Genomic DNA, 19,039 nt, shown 5'->3' with positions numbered 1-19,039 from the left:
TCATCGGAGTGCGCCGCCTTTCTTCCTCCAATTAAACTGCGGGCATGAAACTTCCTTTTGTTGCTACAGGGGTTTTGTTAGCTGCTCGCATACGTCATCAACCAGCGTCGGGTCGTCCGTGTATTTTTCGTGGCCTCATTGAAAAAGGTAGGAGCGGCGTAGAGACTGAGGTAAGTTTGATGTCGGAAAAAGACCATTTTCAGAAGGTGGCATTTTGCAGCCTGACACCGTTCGCTGGGATCCCCGTCCGGAGTTGTAAAGCCGCCCCTTGGAGACTCTTTGTAGAAGGGTTAACGGATGCCCCTTCCTGACTTGAATTAAGAATTACCTTCTAGTCAGTTTACTAGAATAATTTTGACTTACCTTGTGTGATACTAGAATTCAAACCAAGCATCATTCAGCTTGGTACTCTGAACGGGTTGAGATTGCATTTTCCGTTTTCCTTAGCAAGTCATGGTGATTGCCTGGGAATTTCCAAATAAACTAAATTCCAAATCCACTAAACTCAAACAGTTTGGAAGTTGTTTCTGTGGGAAGCCCCCTCCCCAGAAGAATGAAATATTTTGGGAAATATTTTTTAAAAAAAGGCAGAATATTATATTTCCCTAACGGAGAAATGGAGAATCATGTTTTTAGAGGCAGAAAGCAACACCCCTCGCCCCCCACCCCCAGTATCTTAATAGCCCACAGCAAATTAAGCACTTAAGACAGAGGTCTTCAAACTTGGCAGCTTTAAGACTTGTGGACTTCAACTCCCAGAATTCTCCAGCCAGTTATACTTCAACTCCCAGAATTCTCCAGCCAGTTATACTTCAACTCCCAGAATTCTCCAGCCAGTTATGCTGGCTGGAGAATTCTGGGAGTTGAAGTCCACAAGTCTTAAAGCTGCCAAGTTTGAAGACCTCTGACTTAAGAGATAAAGAGCTTATTGAAAGAGGAAGCCAACTATCTAGATGGCTCCATTCATAAGCAAAGCAAATACTGCAGGGAGAAATCCATTCAAGACAGGATATTTTGAAATTCCTTGCAGCAAAGTTTGACAGCTAACAAAAGCAGAGCAATAGGATTAGAACAAGCCCCTCACCCAAAATCCAGCACGGGACAAAAGCCATTAGCCACAATAGGAATTGCCCAACACCCTTTCAGAACACAAGCTCCTTCATTGCACCACCCCCAGAATAGTCCAGACTTCAAAGTCACAGAAACCTATAAAGATCCAGCCACTCATTCAACCATTTGGTCAGCTGCCCCAGAACCACAAACCTTTGTGGTTCTGTTCACCAATAAGCATAATCTTTCTTTCCAATCAGCTTCCATATCATTTCCAGTGTCTTGGAACCAAACCAAATGGATTTTCCTTCCAACATTTCCTTGTTATATTGTCTGTTCTTAACATTTGTTTTTATCTTACAGGTAGTTCTTGACTTGGGACCAGAATCTCTTTTGCTAAGTGAGTGGCACCTGATTCCCCCCCACTTTTTTTGCCTTTGTTGTTAAGCAAATTACTGTAGTTAAGTGAATCACAAGGTCATTAAGCAAATCCATCTTTCCCATTGACTTTTTTTTGTCAGAACCTGGCCAGGAAGGTTGTAGATGATAAAGACATGACCCAGGTTGCTGCGACCATGGGAAATATATACCAGTTGCCAAGCAACCATATTTTGATCATGTGATTGTGGGGATGCTGTGATAGTTGTAAATGCAAGGCCTGGTTGTAATTCACTTTTTTCAATGCTATTCAAATTGTCGCTAAAGGAATGGTTGTAAATCAAGGACTACCTATAGTAACCAAAGGAAAAATGGGCAAACTTATATGATGAAAAAAACAGGTCACATTTAATTGATTACGACTTATTTACACAAAATAATTACAGAATTATTATATACTCTAAATAAGTCAGTAAAGTTTACTGTAAATCACTTGTATCCTTCTGTTTTAAATGTTGGATGAAAAGGGGATTTACCTCTTTATTTCATAGATTTCCTTCCTTCCTTTTCCTTCCTTCCTCCTTCCTCCCTCCCTCCCTCTTTTCCTTTCCGTTTTCTTCTATTTCTCCTCCCACCACAACATCTCTGTATGGTAGGTTAGGTTAGGACAAAAAGTAACTATTTCAGGTATTTGGAAAGATGTAATGCTTTTCAAGTGAATCCATGAATTATTTTATTGTGATCAAATTGATATAGCTGATTAGTTTATATTTATTGCTTTCTCCTTAAATTTTTTGAACAGTCATGGCTGCTGTGAGTTTTGAAGAATTTTCAGTGCCTCCTGGCTCAGAGCTGGCATTGCCTCCTCTTTTTGGTGGAAATATCCTAGAAAGTGAGTTAGAAACTGAGGTAGAATTTGCTGATGGAGGGATACCAGAAGACGAGGAAGAGGAGGATATGTTGCGGCAACAGGAGATGACTCGACGCAAGTGTCAAGTGCTTGCCCGGCGATGCAAGGAATTAGAACAGGTACATGATTGGAGTGAATATGTTTTCTCTGTTTATTAACAATGTTTCTAACAACAATCTTGTGAAATAAGGTAAGACTTGAGAGAGAGGGTTCAAGAGATCTCTTACTACATAAGGCTGGATGAAGGATGGAGACTTGAACCTAGGTCTTTTTGGCCTCAGTTCAGCATGCTGTTTACAATAGTGTAATATGTGTTCAGGAAAAAGGACTATGTGGACACTACATAGAGCAAAAGTGAAAAAATTAAGTGAAGACTGAGGTGGAAGAGGAGGGAATTATTGAGTAAATGAAAAAAAGATGTCCAGCTAATATTGACCCCCATTATAGGTGAATGAGAGAATGTTAAACCGGCTTCATCAGGTCCAGAGAATAACACTGCGTCTCAAACAAGAAAGGAGGTGAGTCAGAAGGTACAGTAGGTGCAAAGTGTGTTAAATATGTTCCCCTTTATGCACTACTATGGTTTTAAAAACTAGTTGCATTTGGACCTAGAGGATATTTAGTTTAGGATGGGGAACCTGTGTTTTTCCAGATTTTGCTGAGCTGCCCTTCCCAGGATTGCCAAGGATAACCTATACTGGCTGGGTCTTCCGGGAGTTGTACTTCATCAAGGTTTAAGGATAACACTGCTTCTGAACTAAGAGGCTGCATGTTTATACCAAAGAGATGAATTTTTACTTCTTTCATCTAAAACTATCTGTTTATATCCCATTTTTCATTTTGTGAGGCAGGGTCCTGGTTAGAAAAGAACACAGGTATACAAAAGGATTGGTTTAAAAGAATGTCTTTCTACTTCCCCTGAGGTTTCTCATGAGAGTTTTGGATTCCTATGGTGACGATTACAGACAAGGCCACCTTGATATTGTCTTGGAGGTAAGAAAGAATTTTCGATAAAGGCCGGGTTTACACATTGCTCTCATCTTTAAGATCGTTTGTTTGTTTGGGTATTGTATGAATTCATACCTGCTAGTTCTAAACGATGGTCGAAGCCTTGGCATAATGTGTGAACTTGATTGTGTCTTATGCAGTAGCCATGTAAATGTGATGCATACAATATGTGAATGCAGTTAAGATATGTAACTACTATGTGGATGAGCTAAGACTTAGCGGAGCATCTACCTGCCCCTGACACTTGGTATTCTTTTACAGTTTCTTGATTCTAAGAACATGGAAGAGTCAGCAAGGGTCATTAGTCATGTTAATGCTTGATTTGTCTCCAGGAAGGAATATTATCATACATGCTAATAGTTTATTTCATTGCAGTCTGGAGGGACCCTATCCTCTCACCTGTCTGGAAGGTTGTAAAGTCCTAGCGCTGTGATGGCGAACCATCGCCCGTTGCTCTTCTGGTTTCTGGTGCGCTGGCCAGCTGGTTTTCATGCGCATGGGCATGCTGGAAACCAGAAGAGCAGCCGCCCATTGCACATGCACACTCCAGGAAGATGATCTTCCTGTTTCCAGAGTGCGCATGCGCATCGGCCAATTGGTCCGGTTTCTGATGCATGCGCGCACAAAGACCAGCAACAGGCACACGTACCAAAAGACATGGGGAGGGTATCTGGTGGTCGCTTCCTAAGGGAGCAGAATAAGGTAAGCTGGGGCTTCCCTCCCTGCTACGCAGGCTTCTTGCGCGGTCCCAGGCGGTCCGGAGCACCCTTCCCCAAATCCAAATTTGGCTTGCAGAGGCCAAAAAAGGTGCATTGTGTTTCAGGCGGCAGTTGGTTCCAGCCTGCGCTGCCGCCCGAAAACACTTTCCTCCCTGGTTCCCTGATGCACACTCCGCAGACATACTTTCTCTTTCCTCCTGGCTAGATCCGCCGCCTGAAATGGAATGCACTTTTTTGGCCTCTGCAAGCCCCGCTTTTGGATTCGGGGAGAGGATCGCAACCCTGCCACCCAAAAATGCTTGCCAAGATCATGGCAACAGTGTTTTCAGGCGACAGCGCCTTGCCTTACGCCACCTGCGCAGTGCCTGCTTTGCCAACTGAATCCTGACCTCCGCATTTCCCTGGGCCGCTTCTGGAATCAGGCTCCGACCAAGGCAGTGAAGGCTCAGGGGGCTTGCCAGGAAGCCCGGCACCCAGTACCCAGCAGAGAGGAGTCCAGGCAAGGGTTCAGGGTCGCAGCAGAATGAGCAACCAAAGCCCGCCTCCGCCGGCACATCTGCCTCTCCCCCCACTTCTTGGAAAAAGAGGTGCTTGCCGGCCCTGGGCCCCCGAGGGAAGCGCCGGATGGCTATTTTGAAAGGGGCAGGAGTGATTTATGCAAGCCGCAGGATACAGCCAGAGTCTCCTCAATCGGGGTGCCTCCCTGGGAATTGCTGTCTCGCCTGGTCCGGGTGTTTGGAAAAACAGTACACTACTGGAAGGAGAAGGGGAGAGGAGGAGGAGGAGAGACCTTACCCAAAGGCCAGCCGATAGATAAAAGCTGCAAGGCGCTGCCCTAGTTCTTTCAGGTGAGCCATCCCTGTGCAGCTCTCAGGTCTCTACCCAAACTGGCTTGGAAGCGGCGCGTGACCTTGCACCTGCGAGTGAGGCGGCGGCTGCTCTCGCCAGTAACTCAATCTACAAATTGGCGTGGTGGGCTCAGTTACCAGTGAGAACAGCTGCCACGCTCGCGCCTTCTCATCCAAACTGCCGGGTGTTGCTCCGGTTCTTTCTGTCACAGCCGCGTAGCCTTTTCTTCCAATTCTAGTTATGCCTTGGCATTCACAGCCGCGGCAGCTCAGCACTGCAGTTCCCCTCACTTCAACCAGCAGCCTCTGCTCACGTCAAGAAGCCGGTGGCCAGGCAGGAGGAGGATAAGGATGGGTGCAAGGTGACACTCTGCTTCCAGACCAGTCCGGCCGGCTGGTGGGTGAGCAGGCAGCCCTCAGGGAAGAGCGCTGTACTGGGTGACACATCTCCTGGTCGCGGGCTGCATGCGGGGCCTGAAGCAGATGGGTGAGCTTCCCCGGCCAGCTCATGGCGCTGCCAAGGTGGCAGGGCTGAAAGTGCTTCTGCCAGCCGGGGAACGGCTGTCTCGCCAGGGAAGAGGCTGGTAACTGGTTGTCCTCTGGTAAGAGGCACGCCGGCCCTCTTGGAAAAAGTGCGGATGCATGCGCAGTGTGGGGTACATGTGCACATGCGCAGTGAGGGGGCACATGCACCTGGGGAGCATGGGGGAGTCATGCGCACATGTGCAAATGCCCATTGGATTATGGATGCTGGCACGTGAGAGCGTTCTTGCGCTCAAATTTTTGGCACGCAACGCCAAAAAGGTTCGCCATCACTGTCCTAGCTCTTTACACAAGCATTGGGCTGAGGGGAGTGAGCCCAGCAAATGTGGAGCTGATATGGCGATGATGTAAGCTGTGCTGGGAAGTGTGATGCTTTTCCTTCAATGGTGTGGAACTGTTTTATCTCTGTTTTTACAGGTTGTTTGATGTGAGCAACCGGCTATTGTTGTATATTTATTTATTTATTATTTATTTATTAATCAAATTTCTATACCGCCCTACTCCCGAAGGACTCAGGGCGGTGAACAGCCAAGATAAAATACAGATAATACAAATATTAAAAATCCCTTAAAATTATTAAATATTTTGGCCGAAACACAGATTAAAACACCCAATTTATAAAATCACGAATTAAAAATTTAAAAGAGGAGAGTTAGGCCAGGCCAGCCTGCTGAAATAGAAAAGTTTTGAGAGCACGGCGAAACGTGTGCAGGTCCGGGATCCTCCGTATCTCTGGGGGGAGCTCGTTCCAGATGGTAGGTGCCCCCACAGAGAAGGCTCTCCCCCTGGGGGCCGCCAGTCGACACTGTTTGGCCGACGGCACCCTGAGGAGCCCCTCTCTATGGGAGCGTACTGGTCGGTGAGAGGCTATTGGTAGCAGAAGGCGGTCTCGTAAATACCCCGGTCCGATGCCATGGAGCGCTCTAAAGGTGGTAACCAAAACCTTGAAGCGCACCCGGAAGACCACCGGGAGCCAGTGCAGCTCGCGCAGGAGGGGGGCCACATGGGAGCATCACGTCGCTCCCATAACCACCCGCGCGGCTGCATTCTGGACCAGCTGGAGCCTCCGGGTGCTCCTCAAGGGGAGCCCCATGTAGAGAGCATTGCAGTAGTCCAAGCGGGAAGTAACGAGAGCATGAGTGACGGTATTTAACGAGTCCCGATCCAGAAAGGGACGCAACTGGCGAATCAGGCGGACCTGATAAAAAGTCCCCCTTTTTTAATCTGGATATAATCTGGATGGTCATAATTACATTTCTTAAATAAATATTAATAAACTTGATTTAATTTAATCAGAATAAATGGTGGTTAATTTTGTCTATAGGAATAACTGGGTCATTTAAAGACACAGCACCTACATCCATGCAATATGCTAAACCGTAAACTAGAGTAACAAAGCACTGTTGTGGAATACACATGCTGTGTCCAAGCAAATAAACTTGGCTGATTCACAAACAGATGCATGTGGTTTGGGGAGGGGGCAGTGATAAAATGTGTCTATTTATAGGGTATACAAAACACAGTTAAAACTGAGTAATACAATTTTAAAATAATAAAGCCCATAATTTTTCAAGAGAAAAATAATAGATTTAATTCTTAATTGTTTAATATGGAACCTTTGGTTGTAATTAATTCCCGGAGGCCTTCTGGAAGAGCCTCTTCTGCTTTCACCTGCTTCTGGAAGGCATGAAGGTGGAGACCATTCTTGCTTCAGGAGGGAAGCTGTTCCTAAGGAGGGTTAGCTGCTACAGGGAATGCCCACCTTGGACCTCCTCTTGCTGTGTCTCCTGAATCGTAAAAATGTTCCCTGTTATTTGGAGGGAACAGGCAAAGCCTATCAAGGAAGGGCAGGGAACAGAAACAGATTTAGAGGTGGTTGTCTCCCCTCCTTGCTTTTCATGGGAATCAGATTTGATTCCTTGTTATAGCTTACATTCCCTTTTAATTGTCATCATCCATCCACCCTGTCTTTCTGCAAGAGCCTAAAGGCCTGGTTCTGCTGGTCAGCTGGGGTCCAAATGGGGAAGTTCCACACTGGAGGTGGCTGCTGGATTAATGGCAGACTCCACCTCCCTCCCTCCTCTGCTCTCTACACCTCCATCTTCTTCTTCTTCTTTTTTTTTTTGGTAATGATGTTGTTGTGTTCTCATTGTGTTCTTTTTCATTGTTCATTTTATTCTGTTATACTTCTGTTTGCGCTCTTTCTATTTCTTCCTTTTTATTGTTGTAAGCTACCTAGAGTAGCCCCAAGGCAAAGTAGGCAGCAAATAAATTTAACAATTAATAAATTTGTTGCCCCCCCCCAATAAGTAGTGTTCCAGAATTGCTCCTTCTCTGCCCTTGATTTCTGCAAAAATAGAAGAGTTTGATAGCCAAATGCCATGAAGCTGTAAGTGCCTTTCTATCCCCCAAGTTGGATAGAAAGGCAAGGCCAAATCTCTCTCTCTCCCCCCCTCTCCCAGCCCCCTTCCATATATTGTAAATACCACGTGGCTACCTCATTTGGGGGCAAATGTTAAAGTGGGAGAATTCTAATTGCATCACTTTCTCTATTTAGGATGAAGGAATCCAGAGTGCAGATGTTGCAACTTCCAGCAATGCAGAGAATGAGCCCTGTGAGAAAGAAACCTCCAGGTGCCTGCCTGCCCAAGAGCCAGAGAGCCTCTCCCCTAGCGAAGGCCCCGTTAGCAAGAAGCGGCGACGTCATCTGCGTGAGGAGAAGGAAGGGAGGATGCGTCGAGCAGCCCCAACATTGCTGCCCATGGAGGAATTTCCTGTGCAGGTACTGGGAAGATTTGGTGGTCCTGCAATCTAAATCGGCCTCCTGCCTATATCCCACCCACCCACCATCTGCCCTTTGGGCTACCATACTCCATTGCCCCCTACCTGTGCTGCCCCCACCACTCTGCACTCTCCACTGCCCCCACCTGACCTTCGCTGTCTTCTTCCTCATGCTGTCAAGATAGGCCTGGCCCAGGCAGCTGCTGGCCCGTTGCGAGGCCTCCGCACAGCCTTCTCAGGCCTTGCGCAGCTAGCAGCTGCCTCAAGAAGAGTCAGGTTTGACACATCCTGGAAGTGGGAGGAAGAAGATGGCAAAGGTCAGCTGGGATGGCAGACTTTAGGACAGCCAAAAAGGTGGAGATGAGGGGGGAGGTAGATGAGTGGTGGAGTTGAAGCAGAGTCAAGCACAATAGGGCAGAAGAAGCATGAGTTCTGGCCTATTGAGCACAACCACTGAGCTGCCATTAATATGCAGTGTGGTTGTGTGATGTGTTGCCTAACAACTCCTTTGTTTATTGATGGAAATTCCTGTCCCACTTAGGACAGTTAAGCTCAGACTATCTGTATTGATACACTGTAGGCTACAGTAACCGAATCTTGAAACCTGACAGTGTTTCTTCCCCTTCCCACTCTTACCAAAGAGAATCATGGTGGGACAATGTTTAGTTTCTTTCTAACACTTATTTTTCTAGGCTAAGTTCACCTTTTATATAAGGGTTAGCACATAATTTCTCCAAGATTGTGTCTGTACTCTGATCCATCAAATAACTGCATATATGCTTACCCAGAAGTCTTGGGTGTGAATGTTATGTAACACAGGTTTAGATTAGGTGTTTTTTAAAGTCCTTCCACTATGTTATCTACAGATAGTGATGAAGATAGACAGACAGACAGGCATTTACTCACATCCCAGCTGGGAAACAGTTGCATTTCTGTTTTCCTTACATTAGTAAACTTGGCCAAACTTAAAAAGTTATCCTACTTGTTCTGATTGTGGGTGAGGGAAGTCAAAATCTAGAGCTGATTGATATCTTTATTGGGAACAATTAAAATAACACAAAAATACAGCATGTCAATTTATGTGAATATATGCAATCTTTCTGGCTTCTTTTCACTGCAGAGATTAATGACTCCTGCACAATTCATGATAATAATTTTTGGGTTTTGTGGCTGCAGATAAAATCTGAAGAAGATTTCCAGTGTGAACAGGACGATGTTCTCGGCTCTGCCTGGCAGCAATCCAGTCCCCAGCACAAGTTACTCCAATACTCAAAGTTTCCCAGCCCTGGTGCCTGTTCTGATTTTGACTGAGGCTGCCCACTCATCAAAGGAAAGCATATATACCCATGTGGCAGCTAGGCTGGCCATCAGGGTGCCCGAGAAGATGAAAATTTCCTTGCAGGTGTCTTCTTTCCTTAGATATCAACCAGCATCTAAGGAACAGCAGGACATCAATCCCATCTGACTCCTCAACTCTAATCCAGTGAAAGATGTTCTGAACTGCTAAGGGTGGGGGAAGTGGTAGAAGTGGCGATGGAGTTTTAAGCAAGGAACAAAACTTTGGAGTCAATGTGTAAGAATATTCAATGGATTAGCTTGAGTCCCTGAGTTGAGTCCACAATGGACTCAACTTATGTCCATAAACTTTGAATGGGGAAGCTAGTTTTGAGCATTTATACCCTTTCAAGATTGAGGAAGGGCCCTTTTGAGGTCAGTGTTCAGCATATCCACATTGCCCTTCTGGTGGGAAAGGGGACTAGTGGTTGTTATGCATTAGAAAGTGCACAGAAAACAGCTGTTGCTGCGTTCTACCATGTGGTTTTCTGTGGATGTGGGAAAACCACGTGTTGAGGGAAGACTGAGTTCTTTCAATTTTTCTTCAGGGTTTTTAACTGTGTCTTGATCTATGGTATCATGAGATCCAGCATGATTAAAAGGCCAATTTAAGTCTGTATGAAAGGAAATAATTTCTGTGCTATTGACCTGGGTATTTATGCAAATTGTTTTATGTGTCAGTTTAAGAACTTAGCATATCTTTGCCAGTCCAGAAGAGAGCAAGAACTAGCACCCCTTTCCTGTCGTTTCCTCCTCAAGGAAACATCCAAAGAGTTTCAAGACTTTCCCGCTAGCCATAAAGACCAGGAAGTCCCCTGCCCCCCTGCCCCCCTCCCCCCACCCCCATATCCTCAAGTTAGGAATGATAATATTTGAACGAACCACTTTGCGGTCTAATTGCATTTTTGGATTTTAAAGGATTACAGAAATACAACTGAGAAATCTTCAAGCTTATGGCTTCTACTTTGTGGCAAGATTTGAATGAGATATTAAACCAATCAAACATGACAGCATGTCTACTCTCATTAATAGTGCATCTTATGCTTCCTTTAACCAAGATCTAAGGTGTAAGGGAGCCAATTTGGAGTAGTGATTGAGGCAACAGGCTAGATAGAAATCAGGAGGCCATTAGGTCTAGTTCTGCCCTAGGCACAAAGCTAGTGGGGTGACATTGGCCAGTCACTCACTATCAGCCCTAGGAAGGAGGCCAGGGCAAACCTCTTCTCAAAAATATTGCCAAGAAAACTTCAGCGTCTTATCCAGGCAATCACCCGGAGTCCAGGCTGACGCAAAGGTATATACGTGCATATGTACATTTGGGGGTGGGGGGTTTCCTATGGTTGTAGCAATGCAGTATGACACAGACAGTGTTTAAAGGAAAGATCATAGTTTCTGTAACCAAAACTGGCAGTCATTCTGAATTGACAGATGTGTTCAGCCTTAGACCAGCCTTAAAAGCTCAGCATGCTCTGTAAGGGAGGTAAGGTGGAGACAAGCATACTCTTACGAACCAGACTGCTTGGCTTAATACATTGCACAAATTGTGCCTGTAGTTTTTACTAGCACCCCTTGGCTCTACCAAAGAAAGTGAATCAGGCGCATAAACCACAATTAGCTGGGCCTCTATAGCACATTAAATCATTGACTGACCAACCTAAGTTTAAAAATTAACTATTGCATTGATTTATCATGCTACGGTGAAACCAAACAAACCATGTTACAGCTTAACATGTATAAACCCAGTCAAATTTTCCTCCAAGACTTTGGTTCAGTGTCCTAAAATTTAGAACTGGGTGGTAGAAGGAAGGAAACCCTTGTCAATAAACAATTGGGAACTGAAATGACTCCCATTTTTTTCCAAACAATTTTATGGCAGTGCAGTATCTTGTCTTCTCTTAAGGAGTGTTTATATTTCCTGACAATATGAAACAAAGAGTCTTCCTCATCTTCTCCCCCCCCTCCCCACCCCAACTGGTGTACCAGGTTGTCAGTGTTTTTCTTTCACAAACTGCTGTTTGTGACAATATGTGCAATGGTATCAGACTCTTAACTCAAGAAAAAAATCCCAGTTCCATTAGTTTTAAAAAACCCATGACTTGATTGAGTCCCTTAAGAGCTTTAACAATCTGATTTTATGAGGATAGGTATTCCAAAAATTGCAGGGTCCCCCCCCCCCACCGTCGCCCCCCCCCATCTAAATTTCCAATCACAAAGAGAAGTCTGCTTTTAGATAAGAACAGGAAATTTATTGCCCCTGGGAACAACACACATGTACAACCAAGGCAGGGGAAACTTTTGGGGAGATTTACACTCTGCAAATTTTCATTTCTTCAGCCAGTCAAGTTGATCACCTTCCTTGTCACAGGGATGAGCGGGAATATCTTGCATATTACCATCATCTCGAACTGGCACTATAATGAAGAAAGGACAATCATGAACATCAACTAAATGAGCATACTGTAAATGTCCAGCAGCAGCACTTATAAAATTATATACTATAAAGGAGGACATGGAGCACTTGATTCAGTGCCTGGATTCACATATTACACTAAACCATAATGTGCTTCTTTGGTTTTGGCCTAGCATGGGAAACAAATCCTGCCTTTGTGCTCTGTACGTTGTGATAAGTTAAGTATATAAATCTATTCGGGCCTCATTTCAAATCTAACGTGCTAAGGCAAAATGTAGCTCTTTTATTTGTAGCTAAGCATTCAGGTGGTCCTTGATTTATCATCATTTGTTCAGCAACTGTTTGAAATTATAATGGCACTGAAAAAAAAGTAACAACCAGTCCTTGCACTTACGACTGTCGCAGCTTCCCTGCAGTCAAGTCAAAATTCAGGCCCTTGGCAACTGACATGGATTGATGATGGTTAAAGCATCACAGAGTCACATGATCACTATCTGTGACCTTCCCAGCTGGCTCCCAACAAGCAATGTCAATTGGGGAAACTGGATTCACTTAATGACATAGTGTTCACTGAATAACTGTCATGATTCAATTAATGGCCAGGGCATTGTCATTCAGGTGCAACTCGCTTAACAATGGTTTCACTTAGCAATGGAAGTTTCTGGCTCAATTGTAAGTCGAGGACTACCTGTACTGTACAGATATTCCTTGAGTTGTGATCACAATTGAGCCCAAACTTTCTGTTGTTAAGTGAGCCTTGCCCCGTTTTACAACCTTTCTTGCCACAGTTGTTAAATGAATTACTTGAGTTCCTAAGTTAGGAAGAGGATTGTTAAGAGAATCTGGCTTCCCCATTGACTTTGCTTGCCAGGAGGTCTCAAAAGGTGATCTCATGACCTTGGGACACAGTGACGGTCATAAATATAAACTGGTTGCCAAGCATCTGAATTTTGATCCCATGATCCTGGTGACGCTGCAAAGATAACTGAAAACGATGTCACATTTTTCAGTGCCACTGTAACTTTGAACGGTCTCTAAATGAATTGTAAGTTCAGGACTACCTCTATTATGTAAGCACATTCACATGTCAATCTAGCTAATTGTAAATTCATTTAATCTCTTTAAGTAAATGTCTTGAATTCAGCATCACTGCATGAGATTTAGTTCACTGATTTACCTACAATTGAATCAATACAATAAGCTATATCTTTATATACCATAATGGTTGGGATGCCCAAATATCAGAAAACTACCCATGGCCAACACAGAGAAATCTGAAAATAGGAGTTTTCCCTCTATTTTTTAAAATTTTGTCTCTGATGCCAATTCTCTGCCTGCCCAACCCAATAATAACTAAAACAGAAAGAAAAATAGTTTAAATTGCTCTAGAACATCCCATCCTTCTGTCTCTCTTCATACAGGCAGTCCGTGGGTTAAGTATGAGATCCATTCCTAAGTCTGTCTTTAATTTAAATTTGTATGTAAGTCGGAACCTGTGCTTACAGACAGGTTGCCTATCACTAAAAATGTTAGCATTCTCCTTCCTTCAGCTGATGAAATGCTGAAGCCATGCAATATTTTCATGAGCCCTGAAAACAGGCTGTATATTAAAAATGTGGTGGCTTCAGCAATTCATGTAAACAATCACAGAGCTGGAAGGGATCTTGGAGGTCTTCTAGTCCAACCTCCTGCTTAGGCAGGAAGCCCTATACCATTTCAAACAAATGATTGTCCAATCTCTTCTTAAAAACTTCCAGTGTTGGAATATTCACAACTACTGGAGGCAAATTGTTTCACTGATTAATTGTCAGGAAATTTCTCCTTAGTTCTAGGTTGCTTTTCTTCTTGCTGAGTTTCCATCCATTGCTTCTTGTCCTGCCGTCAGGTGCTTTGGAGAATAGCTTGATTCCCTCTTCTTTGTGGCAGCCTCTGAGATATTAGAACACGGCTATCATGTCACCAGTGGTGAAATCTAAAATTTGTTACTACCGGTTCTGTGGGCGTGGCTTGGTGGTGGTGGGGGGGTAATGTGACTGGGTGGGCGTGGCCAATTTTTTTTTACTTTTAAAACCATTTTTTACATGTAAAACCATGTAAAAAAATGGTTTCAAAAGGCTCTGGCGATCCCAGCTGAGTTGCCTGATTGTCAGAGGGTTTTTAAAAAACCCTCTGCCGATCAGGCAACTCAGCTGGGATCGTCAGAGCCATTTAAAAGAAAAAAAGCCTCTGATGATCGCGCGGCTCAGCTGGGCATGGGGGGTGGGGGCAGGGATTTTTGCTACCGGTTCTCCGAACTGCCCGCCGCCATCGCTACCTACTTGCCCGAGCCGGTCCGAACCGGGAGCATTTCACCCCTGCATGTCACCCCTAGTCCTTCTTTTCATTAAACTAGACGTACCCAATTCCAGCAACCATTTGTCATGTTTTAGCCTCCAGGCCCCCTAATCATCTCTGTTGCTCTTCTCTGCACTTTTTCCAGAGTCTCAACTTCTTTTTTACATTGTGCCAACCAAAGCTGGATGCAGTATTCCAAGTGTGGCCTTACCAAGGTATTATAAAGTGGTATTAACATTTCACATGATCTTGATTCTATCCCTCTGTTAATGCATCCTAAGACTGTGTTGGCTTTTTTGGCAGCTGCTGTACACTGCTGGCTCATATTTAGGTGATGTGAAAATTTTGTGGCTTCAGTGATTTATCAGCTCAAGGAAGGAGAAGATCATTTGCCATTTTTAGAAGCAGGCAGCCTGTTTCTGAGTCGTTCATAAGTTGGACATTCTACATGCAGGGGCTCCCTGTGCCTTGCTCCCAATAAATCGTTCAGTCACATGCATATGTGCAACATGTTACATATTAAAAACAGATGAAAACTGCTTCTCTGCTACCCCTAAAACACCAAAACTGCTTCTAAAAAATAGAAATGTGTATGTACCTGGGTAGTGATATGGCATACGCTCGTTCATTAAAGTGGAATAACGGGTATAGGGGCTCACCCATGGCAGTGCTGCAGCTGAAATAATGAAAACAAAGATGCGTGCCAGAAATACATTTTATATATATAATATATAATATATATATATAAATAAATATATATATATATATATATATTGACATATATATAAGTCAAACCTGTGCTACAAATCACTAAGGATTTGGAAAGGGGCCAAGATTGGAAATACGAGGAATGTAATCTAGAACAGAGTTCCCCAACCTTTCCAGGTTGGCAGCCCAGAGTGGGGGAGGGAGAAAAAAGAGGGGACTGTTTTGTGGGAGGGGCAGATGCGTGCAGGTGTAAGAACACCCACTGCTCATATAAGTGGGGCCACGAGCACCCGTGACAACACTCACACAAGTGGGGCTGTGCATGACCCGCTACTCACGTGACCTGGTGGCCAATAGGCCACGGACCAGTAGCAGGCTGTGGCCCACAGATTAGAGAACCCTGATCTAGAATCTTTAATGCAACATAACTTTTTAAAAGCTTATCCTGGTTCTGCCCCAGTGTTATGGCTGCCACAGCCCTTCTCCCCTTAGTATTTCAAGGATACTAAAAGTTGAAAGAATAAAATATGTAGATTCTCAATCATCTAGTCATGGTTGACCCAAAGGTGCTTTTCGAAAAGGCAACTGGTCTTTTTTGGTTTTTTTCTTGAAAATGTTTCACTTCTCACCCAAGCTTCAGCTTCTTCAACTTCTTGGATGAGAAGTGAAACATTTTCAAGGGGAAAAAAAAACCCAAGAATTCTTTTGCCTTTTGGAAAAGCACTTTTGGGGTTTAAGAATAAAACATATTTGGATTTCAGGGAACCTCAGTGTACACTCACCCACAATTGCAATGACTAGGGAGCTTACGATCACTGGTTCCTTGCCCCATGCAGTTTTCACATATGTTACCATTCCTGCAGAAAGATGAAGTGGCATTTTTTTGATACACAGATCTGTTTTCCACAGTAGCATCTGGAACTGTTTACTCAGGCTGATCTGGGCTAGCAAATCCAAAGTGCCTTCCCAACTTTCAATTGATAAAGATAACCCGTTCAGCTACCGTATTAAGTCACTTCAAAACTTGATCAGGGGAATCTGGATAGCACCTTTTCCAATTAACATTTCATTAAAAAGGCATAATGTGATGTCTTTTAATAAAACGTGTTAATCAGAAAGAGTGCTACTAGACTCTTCCTGGTTTTCTTCTTGCTAATTTGGCTACATAGCTCTTCTAGGATGAATATTAATTTGAATAAATTCGGTTCCTCACATAGCCACTGTAAAATCAGGCACACAAGATGTCGGTTTAGAATTGATTAAGACTGAAACTTTGCAGCCTTCTGAAATCAAATGGACAGTTCTCCATTATTTTAAAACAGCCAACCTATTATTATACAAGTGTCTGGAAAACTTTGTTTTTGTTAGATTTTGCTGTTTTCCTGGTCTTTATTATTTTTTTTAAGGCAGTAAATACCCTACATAGGAGTCCTGAGGGCAATGGACAGAATACAGGTAGTCCTAAACTTACAACCACAACTGAGCCCGAAATTTCCATTGCAAAGCCAGACAGTTGTTAAGTGAATTTTGCCCCATTTTATGACCTTTCTTGCCACAGTTGTTAAGCGAATCACTACACATGTTCAATTAGCAAACAGTTGTTCAGTGAATTGGGCTTCCCCATTGACTTTGCTTGTCTGAAAGTCGCAAAAAGGGTATCCCATGACTCCAGGACACTGCAACCATCATAAATATTTGTCAGTCGCCAAGCGTCTGAATTTTGATCACGTTATCCTGGGCAACGGTCGTGAGCATGAAAAACAGTCGTAAGTCACTTTTTAGTGCCGTTGTAACTTTGAAAGGTCACTAAATGAATTGTTTGAAACCGTGGTCTACCTGTACTATACTTTGAAGGGGGTAAAGATGGAATTTAAATCAGTGGTAAAATCCAAATTTTTTTACTATTGCGGCCATGGCTTGGTGGGTGTGGTGCGGCTTGCTGGCCGTGGCAGAGGAAGGATACTGCAAAATCTCCATTCCCACCCCACTCCTGGGGGAAGGATATTGCAAAATCTCCATTCCCACCCCACTCCTGGGGGAAGGATATTGCAAAGTCTCCATTCCCTCCTCACTCCTGGGGGAAGGATATTGCAAAAACCCCATTCCCACTCCACTCCTGGGAGAAGGATATTGCAAAATCCCCATTCCCACTCCACTTCTGGGAAAAGGATATTGCAAAATCCCCATTCCCACTCCACTCCTGGGAGAAGGATATTGCAAAATCTCCATTCTCACTCCACTCCTGGGGGAAGGATATTGCAAAATCCCCATTCCCACCCCACTCCTGGGAGAAAGATATTGCAAAATCCCCATTCCCACCCCACTCCTGGGGGAAGGATATTGCAAAATCCCCATTCCCACTCCAGCCCTGGGGCCAGCCAGAGGTGGCATTTGCCGGTTCTCCGAACTGCTCAAAATTTCCGCTACCTGTTCTCCAAAACCTATTTGAACCTGCTGGATTTCACCCGATTTAAATGTAATGAATGAAAAAACAAACAAACCCCTCCATGGCGTCATTGCCCTCCGTTACATGACTTTCCAACAACCTCTGCACAGGATCTACGGAATCCTCATCGCCCTTCCATCCTCCTCCTCCTCCGTCTTTCCACCATCGCACCCCTAGACACCCTCTACAACAAAGGCCCGCCATGTATACCCTTCCATCTCCCAAGGACACGGTCCTCCCGCCCGCCACAAACTCTTTTCTCCCACTTAACTGTTTAAGGGAGACATCTTGCAATCCAGGCAATACTGCGCCGGCAGGCCGTCTGGGAAGTGTAGTTTTGTCGCGTTCTTCCTCCCTCTCTCTGATTGGTTGGCAGGCCCCGCCTGTAAGATGGGCCAGGCTCTACTATTCCTTTTAATATTTCAGGGATGTACACCGTATCTTTTCCCAGGCGATATAAAGTTGTTTTCTAATTCTGAGTATAAATAATTAAACTTTCCAATATTTTACGTCCATCCCAAGCCGATTGCGAGAAAATCGCTTGCTCTGGCGTTATTTGCAACCCGAATAGAGAAAAGGCTGGATTTCCGGCCACGTGTAGTTTTCCTTAAATGTTTTATCTCGTTTCCTGTTGCCTGGGTTGCAAAGTAAAACATTCACATCTACACCAGGGCGTGCTTAAAGTGCCCCTTGCTATCCCTTTCTCTCTCTCTCTCTCTCTCTTTTTTTTAAAAAGACAAACAAACATTTAGTACATCATTCATTTCTTCCATGTGACATTTCGGTGTTATCTTCAAAAGTTTCTTCTCTCCTGTCTTCAATCTCACCAAATCCATTTCAAAGATTTTCCACTAATATATTATTCTAATTACAACCAATTTTTAAAAATCTCTTTTAAAAAACTTATTTGTATCTCTTTTCTAACCAATGGTAAAATTTATTCCATATCTTAAAATATTCTGTATCTTCTCTTTTCTTTATCATAGTTAATCTATTCATTTCTGCACAATCTAAGATTTTTTTAAATTACTTCTCCCTCTGAAGGTATATTCTCTGCTTTCCAATTTTGTGCATAAACAATCCTTGCTGCTGTTATTACATGTATAATCACATATAAATAATCTTTACTAGTTTTCTCTGGTAATATACCCAATAGGAATTTGCTATCCCTTTCTCAATGGAGAAAGAGTATCCGTGTGAATGTGGTTTGCAAATGGGTAGAATTAACCGGGAATAGAATGATGCAGAGAATGCAAATATTTTCTTTTCTGAGAACCACTCAAGTCTTTTTTATTTTATAAAGTGCTGCAAGCTTGGATTCAATTTCCCCCTCCTTTTGGATGTTGTCATGTCAAATCTTCCTCAAGGTAGTTCAACCTACAGTGAGGAAAGTTTCTGTCTAAAACATATATTCCACTTACATACAATTACACCAAAATCACATTCTTACACTATGCTATATCACGATTCCTTTTAATCATTATTGATTAAACTATAATTGACCACTAGACTCAACTAAGCTAAGCTAGAACCAAACTTGTAATAATTATACATACCGGTATGTACCTA

The 19,039-nt window shown here is 43.7% G+C and overlaps 2 protein-coding genes across 5 annotated transcripts; one reads left to right on the top strand and one right to left on the bottom strand.

The window, feature by feature from the left end:
- Window positions 1–2: 2 nt before the first annotated feature.
- On the top strand, window positions 3–10,580 carry TFPT (TCF3 fusion partner). Of its 3 annotated transcripts, none has more exons than XM_034419490.3 (7): window positions 3–147; window positions 1,414–1,450; window positions 2,231–2,457; window positions 2,786–2,856; window positions 3,262–3,331; window positions 8,014–8,238; window positions 9,414–10,580. In XM_034419490.3, exons 3-7 carry the CDS (start codon window positions 2,233–2,235, stop codon window positions 9,546–9,548), a joined length of 726 nt encoding a protein of 241 aa, XP_034275381.1. In that variant the 5' UTR covers window positions 3–147; window positions 1,414–1,450; window positions 2,231–2,232; the 3' UTR covers window positions 9,549–10,580. The 3 variants fall into 3 exon arrangements, with proteins under 3 accessions (XP_034275381.1, XP_034275380.1, XP_034275382.1); XM_034419489.3 differs by having other exon boundaries at window positions 24–170; XM_034419491.2 differs by lacking the exon at window positions 1,414–1,450 and having other exon boundaries at window positions 99–170.
- Window positions 10,581–11,796: 1,216 nt separating this feature from the next.
- On the bottom strand, window positions 11,797–18,041 carry NDUFA3 (NADH:ubiquinone oxidoreductase subunit A3). Of its 2 annotated transcripts, none has more exons than XM_034419493.3 (4): window positions 17,742–18,041; window positions 15,807–15,881; window positions 14,915–14,992; window positions 11,797–11,983 (listed from the first exon to the last, which is right to left on the bottom strand). In XM_034419493.3, exons 1-4 carry the CDS (start codon window positions 17,755–17,757, stop codon window positions 11,895–11,897), a joined length of 258 nt encoding a protein of 85 aa, XP_034275384.1. In that variant the 5' UTR covers window positions 17,758–18,041; the 3' UTR covers window positions 11,797–11,894. The 2 variants fall into 2 exon arrangements, with proteins under 2 accessions (XP_034275384.1, XP_034275385.1); XM_034419494.3 differs by lacking the exon at window positions 17,742–18,041 and adding an exon at window positions 17,526–17,684.
- Between the last annotated feature and the right edge of the window lie 998 nt (window positions 18,042–19,039).

The sequence above is a fragment of the Pantherophis guttatus genome, chromosome 4 (genome assembly GCF_059756535.1).
Source record: "Pantherophis guttatus breed Tessera chromosome 4, ASM5975653v1, whole genome shotgun sequence".
Lineage (NCBI taxonomy): Eukaryota > Metazoa > Chordata > Lepidosauria > Squamata > Colubridae > Pantherophis > Pantherophis guttatus.
This window is presented reverse-complemented; position numbering and strand designations above follow the sequence as displayed.